Raw genomic sequence first — 20,928 nt, 5'->3', positions numbered from 1 at the left:
GCAGGGATTTAGCAAAAGGCAGGGATTTATTAAACCAATCCAAATCTTAAAGAATTCACAGAATACAAGTACAGAGGGGATAGAAAACAACCAGTGCTGACACAGACACATCTGAGGTGCAGCGGAGGTTTGATTTACATTATTTTGGGACGCTCTCTCATTTTTCTATTATTTTGGCTCATCTGTTTGCAAAAAAACGGTTTTCAACAGATGTTATTCAAACCAGAATCCTCTGATTATTCCCACAGAAGGGTTATGAGTAGCTAACCCGAAGCTAACCACCACACTCAGCTGTCAAAATGCTACAATAATTAGTGCCAATGCTTACTGCCTTAATGCGAATCAAAGAATATGGTACTAGGGTTCACACACAGCGACAGTGCGCCCCCATGATGACGGGCAGTGTGTGCCATAGCAACCAACAATCAGCTTTTAACTGAATTAAAATATACTTTTGTAGTAAAAAATAAAAAAAGAATCAGATTTTAAGGCATACAATAACCAAACCTCAAATGACAAAGATACCACAAACAGTTTGTGTTGCAAATACAAAAACAAAAATGTCTCCAACACATACTGGACACATTTTAAAGCAGAAGAAAAATCTGTCATTCTATCTTTGGTTCTCTACCTCCTCTGTCCCTCTAAAACCCCCATTGCCCCCCCACCTCTTTCTCTTCCTCTCTATATTGATGCGGGTATTTAATTAGTACCATAGACACAAAGTTTCTATTTCTTGTTACTATTGTGCTCTGTTGTGCATAAGTAAGGCACCTTGTTGATAAATCAAAAACAAAAAAGGAAGGACTTTTTAAAAGGGAAAAAAAAGAGGGATGCAAGGACCGAGGCCAACGAAGGATGTATTTTTTTTTATTTTGCATTCTATGTGAATAAAGACTTGGAAGAGACATTTACCATGTGAAAGAGAGAGAAAAAAAACACAGGGAGCTGCTGAAGAGAAGATTAAACAACGGACGCTCTCTCTCTTTTGGCATCTCATGTCAGAACTGTGCTACTTTCAGCCCCCCCTTTAAGTGGAGCCCAAAGAAGTGGGGCAAAACGAAGGGGGACAAAACACGACCTCCAAATGTCCTGGCTGATTCAGTGTGTTTTATTGGAGGCTAGGTGGGTGGGGGGATGAAGCTTGGGACTCAATAGTTCTCTGTACGGTCTTAAAAAATGCAACTGTAGCATTTCCAACAATGTAGTCAGATTAGCGGTGCAGATTAGATAAGTGATGGTCACTGTAGAGGAGTCAACTGAGAGCTTCTTACTTCACATTGCTGTAAGCAGTGAGTTAACGTCGCCAAAGGATGATGGGTTAAAAATCGATTTGTGGTATACAGTTCAGTGAGCATAGGTAAATAGCTAGAATCAGCGCTAGGAATTAGGCTGACAAAATGACATTTGTTTGTAGTGAGAACCAATGTGGCTACCTCACTAAGCTGAGTGGTTTGTGAAACCGCCACTAATACCAAAGATACTGCAGCCTACCGGTCCCAAACTGCCTAGGGGGACACACAAACCAAAAAATATAAAAAAATTTAAAAAGCAAAAAAAGGAAAAAAAAAAAAAAGCTCCCCCCTCTTTGCCCAACACCGTTGAACACACACAGACAGTGTTACACATATGTTGCTATTAACAGCGCAGTCAGACTGCATTGTGCCACTTTGGAGGAGGTGGCTACCTTGCAGACAGAGTTGAGTGCCTTTTCCCTTCAACCACGGGTGGGACTGCACTGGACACACATACACTCACAGTCATGCGGGTGCATGCATAGAGCTGCACACCCGTTTACAAACACATTCAGACAATGCATCCATAATTGGATGGACAGAAAGGGGGGGCAAAGAGAGGGACACAGAGTGGGGGCTGTGTCAGCATTTTCTCCCATATTGACTTTCCATCTTGATACACTAGAATACAAGCACTTTATCATGTAGAAAGTCTATAAAACATTTTCTATACACTATTTATTTGAAACAAAATTATATGTTACTCCTTAATCTGTCAGTCTTTGTTACCCTTTGGTTGATCTTCTTGTAGCTAACAGCTTTTTGTGCTTTTTACTTTTCTCTCTCCGCTCAGTGTGCTCAGACTCTCAGCCACTTTACCTCTCTCACATCAGAGATATTTTTGTGAAACAGAGAAAGAGGGGGGTAAAAAGGCAGAGGCTCTCAGCACTCATAGGGCGTTAGATGTAAAATCTTAACACTTAATGTCTCTTTTTTAAATCTACACTGCGTGCAAGCACAGAGGCTGCACTGGAAAAAGTGTGGGAGACTCACTGACAGTTTATAGACACAATTTCTCTCCTTCCTCCACCTTGTCTGTCCAGTCAACCTCTCCCCCTGGCTAGTGCTAAGACTCGGTAGGCGTGTGTTGACAATTAATTCTGAAATACCTCAAAAACCTTTCATGTAAACTTTATGTAATTTAGACTGAAAATAATACTGCTAATGATAACAATGATTATGAAACTATGATACTATGATAGTTAGTTTTGGAACTTGTGACTTGAAGCTTTATACTGTTAAATTCCTTTTATTTGTTTGCTCATTTTTCTTGTACGTTCTCTTGTTTGTTTTTTGCTACGGCATGTACTTAACTGTTTTCATAAAGGAAAAGACATTGTGAATGTTTCTGTGGAGGGTAACATGAGGAAAGAAGAGACAGAAGAGAAGGCTAGAGTAGAGAGAGAAGGGCAGGAGCTACTCTCTTCAGATGTTTAGTTCAAAGCTCTCTCAGAGGCGGGTACACTTAGAGGTAAAAACAAGGAAAAAAAAGAAAGAAATGATGAAAATATGATTTAGGCTGAATTCTGAACCAAAAATTTGATGTTATACCAAAGGAAGAAAAACCTTTTACTCATTGTTAGCTTTCTTCTGCCTTTAAGTTGTCTTTTCTCTAAAAAAAGAACAATTTCACAGTTACTTTTGAAGGTTTCCTGGGTGTGTTCAAGTGCTCCTGATGTTCTTAGAATATTAAAGACCAGCACCTCCTATTGAAAAGAAGGTGCAATTTTTTTTTGTGCATGGATATTGTATAACTGTATAGAAACCAACAGGAATGACCTGTGATTTTGTGGGGAGAGGAGGAGGACGGAAAGATGTGGGAGTGGGTGGAGAAGGGGTGGGGGATATTTTGGTTATCAAAACAAAAAAAATGAGGGTGGGAGGATTTGGGTTTTAGGCGTTGGAAGGGTCCTTGTTTTTAGAATTTCAGTCACTGTTGGATTCACTGGTTGTGTGCATGTGTTGTTGCAACCCTTCCCCTTTCCCCATGTTTCTTTGATGTATATAAATCCAGACAGTAGGGGGCAGTGTGCTGGGGGAGGTCAAACTCCTCTCCTACCAATCAATAGCATTCAATCTTCATTCCTCAGCTTGTGGTCCTCACTCGGGTCCTGAATTGTGTGTCTTGCTTTTCCAAAGACGGGCTGTTTACTTGGAGTTAATCAGAGGGACACACACAGGCACGAGCGGCCTTGAATATGCCTGTATGTCTGGCTACATGCTTTTCTTCAATCTGTGTTTGTTTGTTCATTTGTATCTATGTGGAAGAAAATGTTTCTTTTTTATGTTCCTTTACCATGGGTTGCAATATTTGTCATGCAAAAATTTTAAACCATTTCTTACTGACTGACCAACTAACCGCAGTACCGCTCGGCAACCGATAAATTCGCCCTGAAATGTCTTCAGCATTTACTGTCAAACAGCATACGTGTGTGACATTTCAGTGTGGGATCGAAGGTTGCCGGTGGGACTGATGTAGACACCCCCAGTCACACTGTGCTCTCCCTCTTCTGTTACCTGTTAATCAATCAGAACCAAGTGTCTTTGTGATGGTAGAAGACAATCAGTTTCAAAACAAGAAAAAAGGTAGAGAGAGGGCAGGCCAGTGGGGAGGAGGAAGGGGAGGATGGAGGAACAAAAATCAAGGGAAAAGAGGCTCTCTGGAAAGTGATGAGCTGTAGTGCCCGACCCCCAAACAACTGCCCACCATCTACCCTCTGTCTTTCATCTCATCATTGTTAAATCTGACTCTATGAGAACTCATTTGACATTTCAATTCCACCTCTTTTTTTCCCCTTTCACCCTCCTGTATTCCCACTGCCACTATGTAGTGCACTGCAGGGGAAAAAAACACACCTGTAGTGCAAAGACCATAATTCCTATCACCACCACAATTTCCTGCTGATCTACTGATGATGTAGCCAGCCGCGAGGAATAAAAAATGGCTCCGGTTGGTGGCTTTTGCACAGAGAACTATGCAAACACCTGACCCCCCCAATCTTAATCGTTGCTGCTGGGTCAGAGTGTACAACCCTCAACCCTCAACCCCCCCCCCCCGCCCTTCTCCTCTCCCAAACATTTAGACTCACAATTTGACCTCCATGACCTACTCTCATTCCCTCCCCTCCCTATGAGAACGCCCCCCCTCCCGTCTCAGCCGCTCTGGGTACAGTAGAGAGCGGCTGAGGGAGAGAGGAGCACTACAGCTCCCCACGTTTCATCAGACTGATGTCCTACAGCTTTACACAAATGCCCCAAACTGCCACTGACATCAAAATGGAGTCCATGTTGATGTTTGCAAGCCGATCCTCCCCGCTCATGGCTCCATTGTTCTACAATGTTGGACTGTCTTTGTCCCCTAGTGCCAAGGAAGGGCCACAATCAATGCAAAGACACCTACATTGTACTAACTTAAGTTTACAAAGTCGTCTGGAGATGGTGGCTTATATTGCACTCAGACAGACAGACAGACACACAAACAGACACAGGCACATGCTGGAGAGGGTGAGTCTGCCTTTTGAGAGTGTTTGTTGAAACCAAAGATGAAATCAGAGGTATGACAATCTGGCTACCAAACCTAGAAGACAATGCTCTGCTCTCTGGGCTGCTCTACGGGTCCTGTGATTTACCGGCCATGTGGACATTCCACCAATTGCACTTAAACACACAAATACATGCACACACCCTGGTGAAAAAACACACACACGTCCGCCCACGCAGAAACGAGGGATACACCCACTCACAACGTCTGGTCAGGAAGCCTCTTTTCCCTCCTCCCACTGCAGAAGCCGGAGAGCCTGTGGAGGACTTTTAGTTTCACTCTAGTTGAGACTTTTGAGAAGGAAAAAAATCTGAGTAATAACTGTTACAGAAAATAAAATCTTAAAAGGATAATATGGGTAAAATTGCGTGTTTTGAAATAAATTAACAAATAAAACAATTGTAAAACAAAGCGGTGCTGTTGGTTTATTGTGTTAGGTTTGAGCTTCAAAGAAAACCCCCCATGAACGTAATACTAATAATAATAAAATTAATTTGTATAGTACCTTTAAAAACAGAGGTTTACAAAGTGCTTTGACAATAAGCAGAATCACAGTTACGACAAAGCATCAAACACAAACGGCAGAACATCACAAGAAAGACAAAACCCCAACAACAGAGGAACCCATGAAAAACTCAGCCAGCAATGTAACTCCAACATCATAAAACTAACAGAACACTAGCATAAACATGAAAATTATGTCAAATTAGAAAGAAAATTTGATTTGATTTTTACCACAACAGTCTGAAACAACAAAGATCACAGCTTTGTCTGCAGAGGTAAACTGTCTATAAAAAGATGAAAAAGATTTATAGTTCATTATGCAATTTTTATAAAATCATGAATTCAGGCACTGAAATGAACATGCTCAAAGTACAGACATGAGTCTTGAATCATTGCTATGCTGCAGTGAAAAATCTATATCACCACATGTCAGAACATGAAATCTAACAGAAAGCATTCACATGTCATTTTGGGGTACATTAGTGTCCATGATATGAATTTGGCACTGTGAGTCAGAGGGTTTGTTACTTGCAGTCACGATCTCATCCACCGTCGGGACTGTGCTGCGGATGCAGGTCCCTGAAGAGATGAGGCGTCCGGGCCCAGCTCCCTGAGAGAGGGCGTAAGAGGAGCGGCGAAGAGATGTATTCCTTGTCAGCTGTGACCTGAGCTCCACTGGTGGACGAGACATACTGTGGACCTGCAGAGAGTAAATGTTAGTCTTTTCCTCATAGAAATAAAGCTTGAGTTAGTTAATGAATGGGAAAAAAATCCACCCAACTATCAGATTTCAGCTTAATCAAAATTAAAAATGCCCACTAAATTTGATATCATTGTTTGTTGGTGCTTACATCAAATATTTTTTCATTTTAACTGATCTAAAGCAATCCGCTTGTTTTGGATTAAGTACCCAATGGCATGGGTGCAACAAAAAAACTAGGACAAAACTACAAGATTACTGCTGACAGGATTTCTATATACTTTTAAAAATCTAATTTAAGACTTTTTCAGACCTGAACCAAGGAAAAATTAACACCACTTTTTGGATGGTAAATGGGGAAAATGAAAGGCATGAGATGCTTAATTTTCTGATTTAATGAGCAGATTATGAAATGTAAAACAGTATAGGGCAAAAAAAAAAAAAAAAAGATCCTAAACGCCCAAATTTGATGATTTCTGACACTTTTAATGCCTCTTTTCTACCAATATAGAGTATATTGATATTTATCAGAACACATTTTTTCATGTGTGCTGTGCTGATTCTAAACCGTCCAATTATTAAAAGCAGAATAATATTTTTTGTCAGATAAGGCCTGTTAAAATTACAGTGGGCTGCAAGGATCTTTAAGTTGGCAACCTGGTAGCCCTGAGAACAAGACTAGTTTTTCACAATGGTACCGAGTTCATTTAATCACAGTAAGTCAGACAAAATCAGAGAAGGATCTGGGGTCTTCCTCCAGGAAATGTAGAGCATCCAACCCTAAATTCCCTGAATTAGGGAGAATATCTTTGCAACAATTATGAAAATCAGTTGGCTGGAAAATAAAGATTAGGTAAGGGCATGTCTTTGTCATAGTGCCTTCTAAAATTTACGCTGGTAAAAATCAGACTTTTTAAGACTTTTTATGGCCTTAAATTTCAAATGTGCAATTCAAGACTATTTAAGGCTTCAAGGTTCTGCAGGAACCCTCTTCTGAGCTAGGTCTGAATGAGGTGGAAGAAGACTGGTTTAAAAACATAAACATGGATTCAAAAAAGGGTAAGATTGTGTTTTTTAGATATTACACTCTTTTACTTTTCTTTAATAACTTCTGAGTTCCCCTCACACTTCAAATTACATCTCTTCATTTTTCCTTTTACTACTATCTCATTTATTTCAACCTTTCTTTGTTAGAGTTTACCTCACCTTGTGTTTGTCATGGCCAGTGAGAATGACACTGAGAGCCAGTGCAGTGAATGAGGGCAGAACAGCCGTCCAGGCGGTGAGCAGAGCTGTGAGCCACACAACGGGATCAATGAAGGCTTCATCAGACACACCTGATAGAAAAAGCACACAGAGAGCAATCAGACCTTTTCACAGGGATGAAAGATCAGTAAAAAATAACAAAACGGTAAAAATGGACATCTCTGTGTGCTTGCTCTTGAGTGTATTTTGTCCACACTTAATATCATTTCTCTCAAACAGAACGTAATCCAGCAGACTAAGCAGTAACAGACGTAAAAAAGGTCAAAGCGTGAACATCACTCTGGTGAAAGAAGATCATATGAGAAGTGTACCGATAAAGAAATAGTCGCTGGGTGCTTTCTCAAACAGGCGGCGGCTCTGTGTGATCTTTGAACAGATGAAGAATAACAGAACAGAGATGCACACAGCAGCAATATTGAACTTGGTCCAGTATCTGGTGAGCAGCACAACCTGGGAGACAAACAGAAACAATGTGTTGAATATGGAGTCGTTATCATTGAGATTAAAAATAAATGGTCAATAAGAATGCGATTAAAAAAATTTAACTAAGTAACAATTAAGAAACATTGTGGTAACTGGAGCTCTAAATCATACAAGTAATTTCAATAATGATTCAACTGTCACACATCTTTTTAAGTAAGAACAATAGAGTGTTAAGTAGTGTGAAAGAAGTACATAAATAAAACTGTGTTTACTCTTCGTCTCATGTTTTCAAATTACATTTTTTTTGGCTTGTTAAAAATCTCTGCTGTGTGCTAGCATGTATAAAAAGTGCTATCATCACCTCAATGTTGGCAGTAAACATGGCCGACATGGCGACAGTGATGGCCATGGTCTGGAGGTCATAGGCTGTGTTACAGACGACTCCAAACGGGATGAAGAAGAGAACTAGCGATGCATAGACGGCATACAGCAGTGACAAGAAAAGCATGAGAGGGCTGGAGAGCTCCTGTTTCTGTCCAGACCTGTACAGCTCCGGCCATTTAAGGCTGCTCTCAGCACTTACATCCTACAACACGACAAGACAATGAAGCATCAAAACTAATGTTTAAAATGAGTGCTGATGAACAGTAACATGATTGTGAAAGTGCCAGTGAGGATACTTTTAAAGAGATATTTCTGTATTTTTTACATGGGACTGTTTAAGGTAGTTTTCAATAGTAGTGGCATTAATCTCCAGAGATTTCTATGAGCATTGCCCTTTGAATATGATGGGATTAGGCCATATAGCAAAGCAGATGGGTACAGTTTCTCAGTGTAATTTAGCAAGTTTAAGGTAAAAATAGGCCATAAAACAATGCTGGCTCAGCTGTAGGCTATACTGAATTTTTTTTATGCATTGTATCTTTCACTCAGAAAGCCTCTGTGTTTGGCACTATTTTGCAAAGTGAGCTTCAGCTGCCTGCTACATGTCCTTCTGCCTGAACAGCTGTTTGGTTCTTTGGGCTTCATCAGAGGAAACAACAAGTTACCAAACTAAAACAACACTAAAACAGGCAGTTTTGAATGAAGTGACGATGACGTGCCATTTACTGTAAATATGAGGGGATACTTCAATGAGCAGAGTCCATAGAGGAAATTCTATGGGACTCAGCATCGAGACTCAGCAGAAAGAAAGACTGGGAGAAACTTTAGTGAGACTGGCTAGCAGGAGAGATCCTGAGGTACCTGCTGGTTCAGGTGTGAGCCCATAACCACTGAGCTATTGTTGTCTTGTTGAGACTTCCCAACAGCGGTTCACAGATGCCTGCAGCCTGCATCACTCCCCATCCAGAGCTCCCTGGCTTACTAAATGCTGGTGTTTTACCAACTTTGTTCAACTTTCAATGAATAAATTGGAGAAAACCACCCCAACCAGAAGAGCTGAATGGAAATTTGTCATCCAAGAAAGTTTATGGCTGTCACTTAATCTTCAAATGGCTAATAATTAGACAAACTACAGTTGGCACATTTTATGAAAATGTGTCAACTGTTGAAGCGGAAAACTGAGTTGAAATAACAATTTTTAGTTTGGTTTGTTGTTGTTGTCTCTGACAAAAGTCATGTGCCCAAACAGCTGTTCTGATAAGCTGAGGCAGGAGAGCCAGCATTACAAAAAGTGCCAAACACAGAGGCTTTCTGGATGAAAATTAAAACGCTTAAATATTTTTTGATACAGCGTACAACTGAGCCAGCATTGTTTTATGCCCCTTTTTACTTTAAACTCACTAAATTACACAGAGAAACTGTACCTGTCTGATAAGCTGTATAGCCTAGCTTGTCTTGTTTGAAGGTATAATGCTCACTGAAATCACTGAAGGCTAATGCCACCACTATCGCCAAGTACCATATTCAACCAAACTTCATAAATGCAAAAATATCCCTTTTCTAGTTATGAAAAAACATTGGACATAGTATTCTTGACTCCACGTAAAGTAAAAAAAAAAAAACACAAAATGAAATGAATTTTAAACAGACTCACCTGTTCAAAGAAAGCCAAACACATAATGGGAGCAGCTGTGTAAAAGACAGTGTAGAAGGCGATGAACCATGTCTCGTACAAAGACTGTAAGACAGAAATTAAAAGAATAAAATCTGGACCTTTCCTCCATGTTTAACTTTACTGGTTTAGGTTATTCAGTATTATTTATGTTTGTCTAACCTGAGCACTGAAGCCATTAAAGCAACCAAACCATATGTGCACAAGAGCAAAGCTACAAGTCTTAAAGAGGAAGTATCGCAAGAAGAAGGAGATGCGCCTGTAGGACCACCGGCCGTGGATCAGCAGCAGTCTCTGCAGGAATCTGAACTGAGACAACGCAAAGTCTGCGTTCAGCACCGCTTGTCCTCCTTCTACTCCAGCTATTCCCACGCCAACATGGGCTGCTGTAGTCATGGAAAAATAGTATGAAAAGACAAGTTTTTAAACAGTAGAAAAAAGATTCAAGTGATCAGCAGATCTGTACAGTTCAGAGCTAAGAAACCCCTTTTCTGTGACTTTTTTTTTCAAATCTAACTTACTCTTGATCATGTTTACATCATTAGCACCATCCCCGATGGACATGGTGACTGAGCTGGTGTGTTTCCTGACCAGCGTGACAATGTCAGCTTTCTGACCAGGAGTCACACGGCAGCAAAGCACGGACTGACACTGTTCTGCCAGGCGCATGAAGATGGCTCCCCACTCTGGTCTCTGGTCAAACTCCGCCTGCACATAAACACAATCAAATACCTCAGTTAGATTCTTTTAGTAAAACATGGGACCAGTCTTAACCCTTTACAGGACACTCATTTAAATACTTGGATATTCATAAGTTAAGCCCAAGAATATTATTGGAGGACATACCAATACTTTTTAAAAAACTTTTGTCACTGGTTTATTTATTTTTTATCATTATGGTGAAAACTGAAGTCAACAAAGTGACCATATATGGTTCCGTGCCTGTAAATGGTATAAAAATAAACAAATATATACATTAAATGTATGCATAATAAGATGTTAAAAAACATATAGTCTAATGAGTATTTCTTTGCACATTATAAAGTTATTTAAAAACATAATATTAATTTTACAAGACATGTTGAGGTTGCTTTTAGATTCTGACCTCTTTTAGATAAAAGACACGACAAACTTCAAAATACTGAATAAGTAATGTTGGTACCACCGGTTTTATCTTAGAGATCCAACAGGAAACATATAATAACCCCAAATATTGAATAATTTTAGCAGTAGTGAGGCTCACAATAAAAATACAAAACTGATATATGAAATTTATGTTTAATAAAACTGAAATCATGTATATTTCACAATTTATGCCACTTAGGTTTATTTATAATTCAACCAGAAAAAAGGTAAAAAATCATCACAACTATTGAATATCTAATTTAATTTAAGCAGAAATATAGCTCATGGTAAAATAAAAACTGATATAAACCATTTAAGTTTAATAAAACTATTATAAGATTATAAAACTCACAAAAAGTTTATAACATTTTACTATTATTACCTTGAAAATTTCAAAAAAATAGTAAAAATTTACCCCTGGATCACTCTTTAATTTTTGAAACAGAGTATTTTTAGATTAGAGTAGAGTATTAGAGTAAGTTATATGTCAAGAAAATACCTTTAGTATAGTTACCTCTGCCAAGGAGGTTATGTGATTGGCAGGGTTTGTTAGTTTGTTAGCAAAATAACTCAAAAAGTTATGGATGGATTTTGATTACATTTTCAGGAAATGTCACAAATGGCTTAAGGAAGAACTGATTAGATTTTGGGAGTGATCTGGGTCACCACCTGGATCTAGGAATTTTTTTAAAGGATTCTTTACTATTGGGAGATAGGGCTAATGGCGGAGGTCTGCCTCTCCGAGTGCTTTTCTAGTTACTATTTGAGTTGGCCACATGTCTAATATAGACAACATTTTACATCCCTAAACAGACTTAAACTGCTCTAAAAAATAAAGGGAACACATAATCATCACAATAGAACTTCAAGTCAATCAAACTTCTGGGATATCAACCTGAGGCGACACTGATTGTGACTCAGTTCCATCGCTGTTGTGCAAATGGGAAAGACAACAGATGGAAAGGAAAGGCAACTAGCAAGACAACCCCTATAAAGGAATGCTTTTGCAGGTGGTGGCCACAGACCATTTCCCTCTCCTCATCCTTTCTGGCTGATTTTTGGTTACTTTTGCATTTTTCCAGTGCCTTCACCACTAGTGGTAGCAGGATGCGGTATCTACAAACCACAGAAGTTGCACAGGTAGTGCAGCTCATCCAAGCCGGCACATCCATGCACGCCTTGGCAAGGTTTGCTGTATCTCCTAGTACACTGCCAAGAGCGTGGAGGAGATATCAGGAACCAGTCCAGTACACCAGGCGACGTGGAGGGGGTGGTAGGAGGCCAAAAACCCAGCAGCAGGACCGCTGTCTGCTCCTTTGTTCAAGGAGGAACAGGAAGAGCACTGCCAGAGCCCTAAAAAATGTTGCCCAGCAGTCCACTGATGTGCATGTTTCTGCTCAAACTGTCAGAAACAGACTCCATGAGGGTGGTAGGAGGGCCTGATGTCCACAATAGAGGCCTGTTCTCACAGCCCAGCACCGTACACCCGATTGGACTTTGCCAGAGAACACCAGAACTGGCAGATTCACCATTGGTGCCCTGTGCTCTTCACGGATGAGAGCAGGTTCACACTGAGCACATGTGACAGACGTGAAAGAGTCTGGAGATGTTGTGGAGAATGTTTTGCCACCTGCAACATCCTCCAGCATGACTGGTTCGTGATGGGTAAGTGATGGTCTGGGCACATCCTTGGAGGGCTGCACAGACCTCCATGTGTTAGCCAGAGGTACCCTGACTGCCATTAGGTAGCAGGATGAGGTCCTCAGACCCATTTTTAGACCACATGCTGGTGTAGTCGGTTCCTTCTGATGCATGACAATGCTCGGCCTCATGTTGCTGGAGTGTGTAAGCAGTTCCTGTATGCTATGGACTGGCCTGCCCATTCCCCAGACCTGAATCTAATCGAGCACCTCTAGGACATCACATCTCATTCCATCAACTGCCACCAAGTTGCACCGCAGACTGTCCAGGAGCTGACTGATGCCCTGATCCTGTATGTAATGCCGTATTTTTAATCAAGAGTGGACGACGAAATATTTTGCTACAAGCGTCGGTTCAAAGGCTGCATGTTTAATATGCCAGAAAAAGGTTGTTTGCACAAATAGGTGGAGCCAAACAAAACAAGCATCCTCTGCCAACTTTTCTCTTTTTTGAAGAATGCATGGCTAATCTGTCATGTCTCTGTTATCACAGGAGGAAAATAGAATGACCTCTTGGCCTATAGTCCTATTTATACACAGTGCCCTCTGCTGGAGTCAGGCTAAACGCACACCCAGGACATCTTTCCCTCGAGATTCAACATGTTATTATTTTTAATTGATTTAAATATTTTTTGAGAGCATTGCAGCTGGATTGAGATGGTCTGCAGGCCATAATTTGCCCTTGTGTGCTTTAGAAAAATATGCAAATCCTCTATGTAACATCTGATGTGAACTGTGCAGCATATATTTAGCACAAGACAGGTTAAAGAAAACCATTTTTGTAGATACAAAAAAAAGATAAAAGTGTGATAATTGTAAAAGCAATACTGCTTAAAAGTGATTAAAAAGTTGGCTCCTTATCCAATAGGTTTGAAAAATGTTTCATATTTTGGAGTGTTTTATATTGACTTATAAGGTTTTAGCTTGTTTCTGCAGGTGGAAGTCACCTGAAAATCAGTTATTAGTGGTTGAGGGTACAATGGTTCCTATTACAACATCCCATTCCCATTGTCCCTTGCCCTGCTCTACATAAACAACACAGTGTATCATGATACAGAGTCACAGGCAAATAAGCGATACCAGCTATTCAGCAATTTAAAACCTATACGAGTGACCCCTTCCAGTATGTCCGATGTTTACCAGCTCAGGTCCAGTGAGGACCACAGCAGTCTTTACTCCTGTCGTCTCCTTGTCTACAGCCCACAGCTCGGTCTGTCTGGCCTTGAAGAAACTGACCCCTGGGTCTGGGGACTGGAGTATCTGTCTGCAGGGGCAAACACACAAAGATCAATGAGAAGGTTTGTGCTGGTGCATAAGTGTCTTTGTGTATTTTTATCACTGCTAACCTCAGCTCCTGCCATTCCAGTAATTTAGTATCAGGATGCAGGAGTTTGCAAGAATATCCAATATTCACTGCAGTCTCTACAAGGACAAAGAGAGAGGGAGTGGAAAAGAAAGAGTACAGTGAGAACTGAAGCTAAAATAAAGAATTAAAAACAAACAGCTACTTAGCGTGCACTGATACCTTTTTTGTCCCCAGTTAGAACCCATACTTTAATTCCAGCCTGCTGAACCAGAGCTATAGTTTCTGGAACGCCTTCTTGAAGCCGGTCTTCTATGGCTGTCACTCCCAGAAGCTACAAAACATATTCAGATTTGTCTTTAAAAATTTACCCTGACATTTAATTCACTAAATAGAAACATGTTGTCAAATAAAGGTACAAGTAATCTCTACCACAGAACAAGAAAATTCATGTAGACCAGTTTGGAGGTTTACTAAATGAAGCATTGGAAGGAAACTTGTTTTAAGTACGTGTAGCATAAACCCACCTGCAGCTCTCTCTCCATCTGATCGTACAGCTTTTCTAGCAGTGCGTCACGGTCACCGGTTGTCATGGCAGCAGACTCGGCCAAGATTTTACTCCACTGCTCCCATGATGCCTCAGGAACAGATCGAACCGTAACACATAAGGTCCTCAGACAGGCCTGGGCAAACAGCTGGCAGTAGATAAGTTGACAAATTGTTTGAATGGTTGCACATTATCAGGTGAGCAGTCTCACAGGCAGAATTGAAGATTTGGCAAAGAAAAAAACAAGATAAATGCCTCAGATTTAACAGAGGTCAGATTTAGCAGATTTAGCCAAATATGAGAGCATACAAGAAAAATGCTTTAAATTTTTTAATGCTGTCGATGTATTTAGACAGTGTAGATGGAGCATGGTGATATGTGCATGTTAAAAAGAGCACTATAAACTTAAAAACTCTTTAATAAAGTAAGTGGATGTCTTGGTGTTACAGGGTTACTGACAGTGAATGACCAGTGTTAACTGTTCATCAGAGTGATTGCCTGCGTGGAAAACAACTATATTGTCTTACTTAGGCCTATAGAGACCTGTAGTGGCTTCCAGAGAAGAGAAGTTGGAATATGTTGTTTGGAGGCCAATTGGTTTGGGACTGAAGTTTCTCCCACTCCCATGACTTAAGTCATGTCCAAGTCCAGAATGGGCCAGGGGGTATAAAGTTCAGAAGGTTATCAATTCTTAAAATACCGACTATTGATTGAAAAATGTTCTGTTGGTCTTGACAACTCTGAGCTATTCCATACACTGTGTTAAAGTTTTGATAATCAATTTAAAACAATAATTGAATCCATATACATGTGGACTGGAAACAAGTAACAGGAAAACTTCATTAAATGTTTCATAAAGACAACCATGATCCCCTCCAAAGGCATCATATCAACCACAGAGTACCTTCTACATTTGATCCAGAGTCACTGGTGGGTGTGTGTGTGTGTGTGGGGGGGGGGGGGGGCATCCTCCAGACCTCGGTTAAATCCATCATCAAGCAAAGGAAGGAATATAGTGCATGTGTAAATCTGCCTTGATCAGGCTGTCCTCACAGACTGAGTGACCATGCAAGTAGGAGACTAGTGAAAGAGACCACCAAGAAACCTCTGACTACTCTGAAGGATTTACAGCTTCAGCAGCTGAGATGGGAGAAACTCTGCATACAAAACTGTTGCCCAGGTTCTTCACCAGTCAAAGCTCGATGGCAAAGTGGCAAAGAAAAAGCCACCATTGAAGAAAATGAATGAAGCTTCAACTAGAGTTCACAAAAAGGCATATGGGAGACTCCATGGGCAAGTGGAAGAAAATTCTTTGGTCCGATGAGACCAAAAGGTGTTTTTTGGCCATCAGACAAGATGCTGTGTCTCGCAGGCACCAAACACTACATATCACCACAAACACACCATCCCCACTGTAAAGCACCGGGTTGGCAGCATCATGCTGTGGGGATGTTCCTCAGCAGCCAGCCCTGGAAGGCTTCTAAAGGTAGAGGGTAAAATAAATGCAGCAAAACATAGGAAAATCCTGGAGGACAATCTTATTCAGTATGCAAGAGAACTACAGCTTGGGAGATTTATTTTCCAGCAAGACAAAGACTCGAAAAATACAGCGAAAGCTTGACAGAAATGATTTAAAGACAACAAGGTGAATGTTCTGGAGTAGCCGAGTCAAAGCCTTGACCTCAATCTAACAAATCATTTGTGGCTGAAACTTTAAAAGGGCTGTTCATGCCTGATCCCTGTGCAGCCTGACAGAGTTTAAGCAGTTTGGCAAAGATGAATGGAGTAAAATTGCAGAGTCCAGATGTGCAAGCCTGACTGAGACCTATCCACACAGACTCAATGCTGATTGCAGCCAAAGGTGCATCTACTAAATACTGACTTGAAGGGGATGAATATTTATGCAATCAACTATTTTACATTACTTATTTTTATTTAATTGACATTACTTTAAAGAAATCCATTTTTCACTTTGACGTTAAAGAGTATTTGTTTATTTTTTTGTCACAAAAGCCAAATTATTTTGACAATGATTGATTTATAAGATCAATAAAAAGTTAAAACTTTTTATATACTTTTTTATAAGCACTGTATGAGCCTCTGATCTTGACACTGAACATCTCAAAACACTTGCATTGTGATCTTTTGTTATTAGATTCAGACCCTTTTCACATGTATATACCACAAAGATGACACAGGAATTTGAATAATGTGAACAGACAAGCCAAAAAACATCTGATCTGAGTCCAAAGAGTAGTTTAAGTGAAACTATTGAAAATAATACTGTCCTGAAATATTATCAAATATCATTATAAATTTCGTTCAAAACCTTGATTCATGATATAATTCCAACGCCAGTGGCGACATCCCTGGAAGACTCATCTGTATGAGTTTTTTTTGTGTGTAAATTATCATATTTAAAAACACAAAGGTCACATCTACATGGAGAAGACTTCACCCGCCTTGCATCAGTAAGACTGCATTGTTGTTGCGAGCATATTGGTATTATGTGAACCTTCAATAATTGATTGTTACATTTTTACAAGCGATTGGGTTTTGGCATTTTTTTCTCTCACATTATTTTGGGTCTCTTGCCTTTATTGACAGGACAGCTGAGGACAGACCATAAATGCTGGAAAGAAAGTCGGGTAGGCATGCATCAAAAGGCTGAGGACAGGAACCAAACCTACAGCCTGTGTGATGTGGGGTGCCTGCTGTACTGACTGAGTTAAACTGGCACCTCAATCTCATTCAAACTTTATTGACAACCAAAAGATACTAGCAAAGAGCCATAAGTTTAAGTTCGTTCAATAAAAACACATATTGATTGTTAAGTAGAAACTCCTGCTCACCTCCAAAGCTCTTTCAGTTCTTTCCTGATATGGACAGTCCTTCTGCAGTCTCTCCAAGATCACTATATCCGCCCCTTTACAGTACAGCTTTAACCCACCCTCCGGCTCCCGCACTGAAAGAAAACACAAAACAACTATGGAAAACTTATAAAGAAGAAAAGTCAACATGGGAGAACTTAGCCCAAGTGTACATCAAATGAATAACAACAGACTGCAGATTTGCGGTTTGTGTGTTTTTGAGGGGGTTACCCTCACCAAGTACAGACATGCGTCTCCTCTTGCTTGTGAAATCCAGCAATGCCAGCAACTGATACTGCCGAGTGAAACCAAGCTCAGAGACAACAATAAAGTCTCTTGTCCTGGAAAGAAAGACCCAGCCCAGCTCCCTGGCAGCACCGACGAGAGCCTCTTCATCTGGGGACGCAGCCTGGTAAACCGGACCCTCTGGAGAAATGCAGGCAACACAAAAGGTGCACAATAACAAGCTGTCTTACTAAAATGTCTAATATGGTAATCAGTAAATTTCCACATGATATAAGGGTCAGACATGTGGTTTAAGGTTGGAAAAATAATCTCAAATATTGGATAATCTATTCCTGTTTTTTTAATTAGACTACTTGTGTCTGAAATTATGTCTACAGGTTTTTTTGACCTTCAATTTCAGCACCCAAATCAGGTCAATCATTATTATTCAAAAACACAACAGAAACAGATCTACACTGATCTAAGAGCCAAAACAAAATCTGATACACTTCAACAAGCGAACCTTCCTTCCACTCTGCCATGACGGTGTGACATACAGACAGCGCTGTGAGAAAGTGTTGGCTGAAAGCACACTGCTGTCCTCTAAGCTTCTCCACCAAGCCCGGGGCAGACATGTGCAAGCCACCACAGGAGAAAGGGTTCCAGCTTAAATCCATGGGCTGCGTGTGTAGGGAAAAAGAAAGTACCCATGGTTCATTTTACTCTACATTTAAACTAAACAGGATTAGATAGATTTACCCAGATGGGGAAAGCAAAGAAAGAACAAAATACATCTTAAAGATTCAGCTGTGAGAGTAATGTTGTGGTACCTTTGTGTCCTCTGCCCTGATTGTTGCATCACCTGTGAAAGAAGAGGAATCATTTTATCAAATCACAAGCACAAAGAATATTAAGGATCATTAAACAAATTTTAGTATTAAAAAAGATAACCCAAGTAAATACAAAATGACATTTTCAAATGAACCTACTTGGCCCTACATGGAAATGTAATTACCCCATAAACCTAATGACTGATTGTGCCACCCTTGGAGGCAACACTGGCCTATTTAAGGAAATACTACAGGATCTCAATCATATTTAAGTCTGAACTTTGATTAGGCCACTCCATAACCTTTTGTTTTTAAGCCATAAAGGGGTGGACTTGCTGGTGCGTTTCGGATCATTGTCTTGCTGTATAACCCAAGTGCGCTTGAGCTCGAGATCACAAACTGATGGCCAGACATTTTCCTTCAGGATTTTCTGGAAAAGAGAGCAGAATTCATGGCTCCATCAAGTCATCCAGGTCCTGAAGCAGCACAGTATCCCCTGACCATCACTCTCCCACCACCATGTTTGACTGTTTGTATGATGTTATTTTTTATAAACAGCTGTGTTAGTTTATGCTAGGTGTAACAGGATGGGAGAGTTTCCTCTTTTGTCAGCAGTGGTTTTGGTCTTGAAACTGTCTGATGGATGCCATTTTTGCCCAGTCTCTTTCTTATTGTTGAATTATGAACAGTGACCTTAACTGAATCAAGTGTGGCCTGTAGGTCTTTAAATTTTCTAGGTTCCTTTGTGACCTCCTGGATGAGTCATCCTGGAGGAATTTTTGTAGGCCTTGCCTTCCTGGGAAGGTTCACCACTGTTCCAAGTCCCTACTTGTGGATAATGGTTCTCACCATGGTTTGCTGGAGTCCCAAAGCCTCAGAAATGGTTTCATAACCCTTTCCAGACTGATAGACATCAGAGACTTTGTTTCTCATCCGTTCTTGTACTTCTTTAGTTTGCGGCATGATGTTTTGCTTTTTGAGATCTTCTTCCCTTTCTCAGACAGGTTCTATTAATGTGGTTTCTTGATTAAACAGATCTGGCAGTAATCAGGCCTGGGTGTAGCTAGTAAAATTGAACCCAGCTTTCCAAAAAAAATAGGTTAGGAACAATTAATTCATGATTTAACAATACTTTTGCACACAGGTAGGTTTGGGCGGCTTTTTTCCTTATTAAATGAAATCATCATTTAAAAAAGCCTTTTGTATTTACTTGGGTTACCTTTGTCTTATATTAAAATTTGTTTGATGATCTGAAACATTGAAGTGTGACAAATACAGGTAAAAAAAGAAATCAGGACAGTGTCAAATACTTTCTCACGACAAAATAACAAGAAGAAAACAAACATGTGAGCTGGCCAAGGAAGTTGCTCAGACACATGCCATATGATTGATGTGACTCTGACAAAGTGTCAATCACAGTATGTGTTCATATGGCAGAGTTGTAGTTAAATATTTTGTACATGGATTGGTGGCTGTTGGATTTGTGCATATAAAGTGTTTTCTGTTGTCTCTCTCTTGAGGAACAAGTTCTTAAAATAAACATTTATGAGAGAAAACATCCCAGGAGAAATCTTCTTTTTACGGTAAACCAGCACCGAAACGCCAATATATAGATTTGATAAAACTAGAAGAGATAAAGATTTATAATTTCTCTAAACTTTGTGGAAAGAAACATTTAATCTAAACATTATGGTCAACAGATCTACCTGACATACACAGTATACTATGACTGTGCATTTAGACATGTTGAATACTTAGTATGATGTACACTACATCTTCAAAAGGTGCTGAATTAAAATACACAGCAAGAGAAAGGAGCAAATGTATTTGCTGGACAAGGCTGAGATTTTAAATGTGGTTTTAATTCAAGGCTACCTATGTAGTGTGAAGTTCCAGTAACATTCAGAAAGCTCATCTGAAGACTCAGAGTAGTGATTTTGTTCCGTAGGTTCAATTAAAATACTTCAGATATTTTTAGATTTTTGATCAAGTTAATTGGTTCTCTATGTGGAAACTGTAAATTTTTAGATTATTTTATTTATTACCATAGATCTCCCCGGCTACGCAGCATTGTCTGAAGAGCAGACGGTTCTGTGTAAGTGTCCCGGTTTTGTCACTCAGCAGGTATCCCACTTGGCCTAGCTCTTCATTCAGTGAGGTATTTCTGGCCTGGGCTGGTTTGTCTGCCTGCTGCCAATACATTTCTAAATCCCAACCGATAAATTTACTGTGGACTGTGTGGATCACTTCAAACCTGTAGACACACAGATGGGAGATACAGACAGTATACACATAAACCTTCTGTTCATTTTGACACAGATAAATACACAGAAATTCTATTTTTATAAGTGCTCTTATATAATTGAACATCTTGACTGAAAATATACTTTGTGAATAATACATACATTGTTGTGATAAAAACTATATCAACATGTAAAATGTCTGGAATAATGTTAAGAATTGTTATAGGATTCATTTTAATACAACAGTGTAATAATTATCTATTCTAAATTATGCAGATGAGTTAGGATTAAATAAGTTTA

The 20,928-nt window shown here is 39.9% G+C and overlaps 1 protein-coding gene across 2 annotated transcripts in view; it reads right to left on the bottom strand.

The window, feature by feature from the left end:
- Positions 1-5,258: 5,258 nt before the first annotated feature.
- The window catches only part of atp8b3 (ATPase phospholipid transporting 8B3), a 51,341-nt gene continuing 35,671 nt past the window's right edge, over positions 5,259-20,928 (bottom strand). For both annotated transcript variants that reach the window (XM_041790774.1, XM_041790773.1), the window contains exons 17-32: positions 20,431-20,639; positions 18,386-18,417; positions 18,079-18,235; positions 17,568-17,756; positions 17,313-17,425; positions 14,441-14,608; positions 14,136-14,247; positions 13,957-14,032; positions 13,751-13,874; positions 10,307-10,493; positions 9,948-10,171; positions 9,768-9,851; positions 8,091-8,315; positions 7,618-7,756; positions 7,247-7,377; positions 5,259-6,040 (exon numbers count right to left, since the gene is read on the bottom strand). In XM_041790774.1, the coding sequence (XP_041646708.1) occupies positions 5,798-6,040; positions 7,247-7,377; positions 7,618-7,756; positions 8,091-8,315; positions 9,768-9,851; positions 9,948-10,171; positions 10,307-10,493; positions 13,751-13,874; positions 13,957-14,032; positions 14,136-14,247; positions 14,441-14,608; positions 17,313-17,425; positions 17,568-17,756; positions 18,079-18,235; positions 18,386-18,417; positions 20,431-20,639 (2,413 nt within the window). In that variant the 3' untranslated portion in view covers positions 5,259-5,797. The remainder of the gene's footprint in view (positions 6,041-7,246; positions 7,378-7,617; positions 7,757-8,090; positions 8,316-9,767; positions 9,852-9,947; positions 10,172-10,306; positions 10,494-13,750; positions 13,875-13,956; positions 14,033-14,135; positions 14,248-14,440; positions 14,609-17,312; positions 17,426-17,567; positions 17,757-18,078; positions 18,236-18,385; positions 18,418-20,430; positions 20,640-20,928) is intronic.

Source organism: Cheilinus undulatus, linkage group 7, assembly GCF_018320785.1.
Source record: "Cheilinus undulatus linkage group 7, ASM1832078v1, whole genome shotgun sequence".
Lineage (NCBI taxonomy): Eukaryota > Metazoa > Chordata > Actinopteri > Labriformes > Labridae > Cheilinus > Cheilinus undulatus.
Note: the sequence above shows the minus strand (reverse complement) of the source record. Positions and strands in the feature narration are given on the sequence as shown.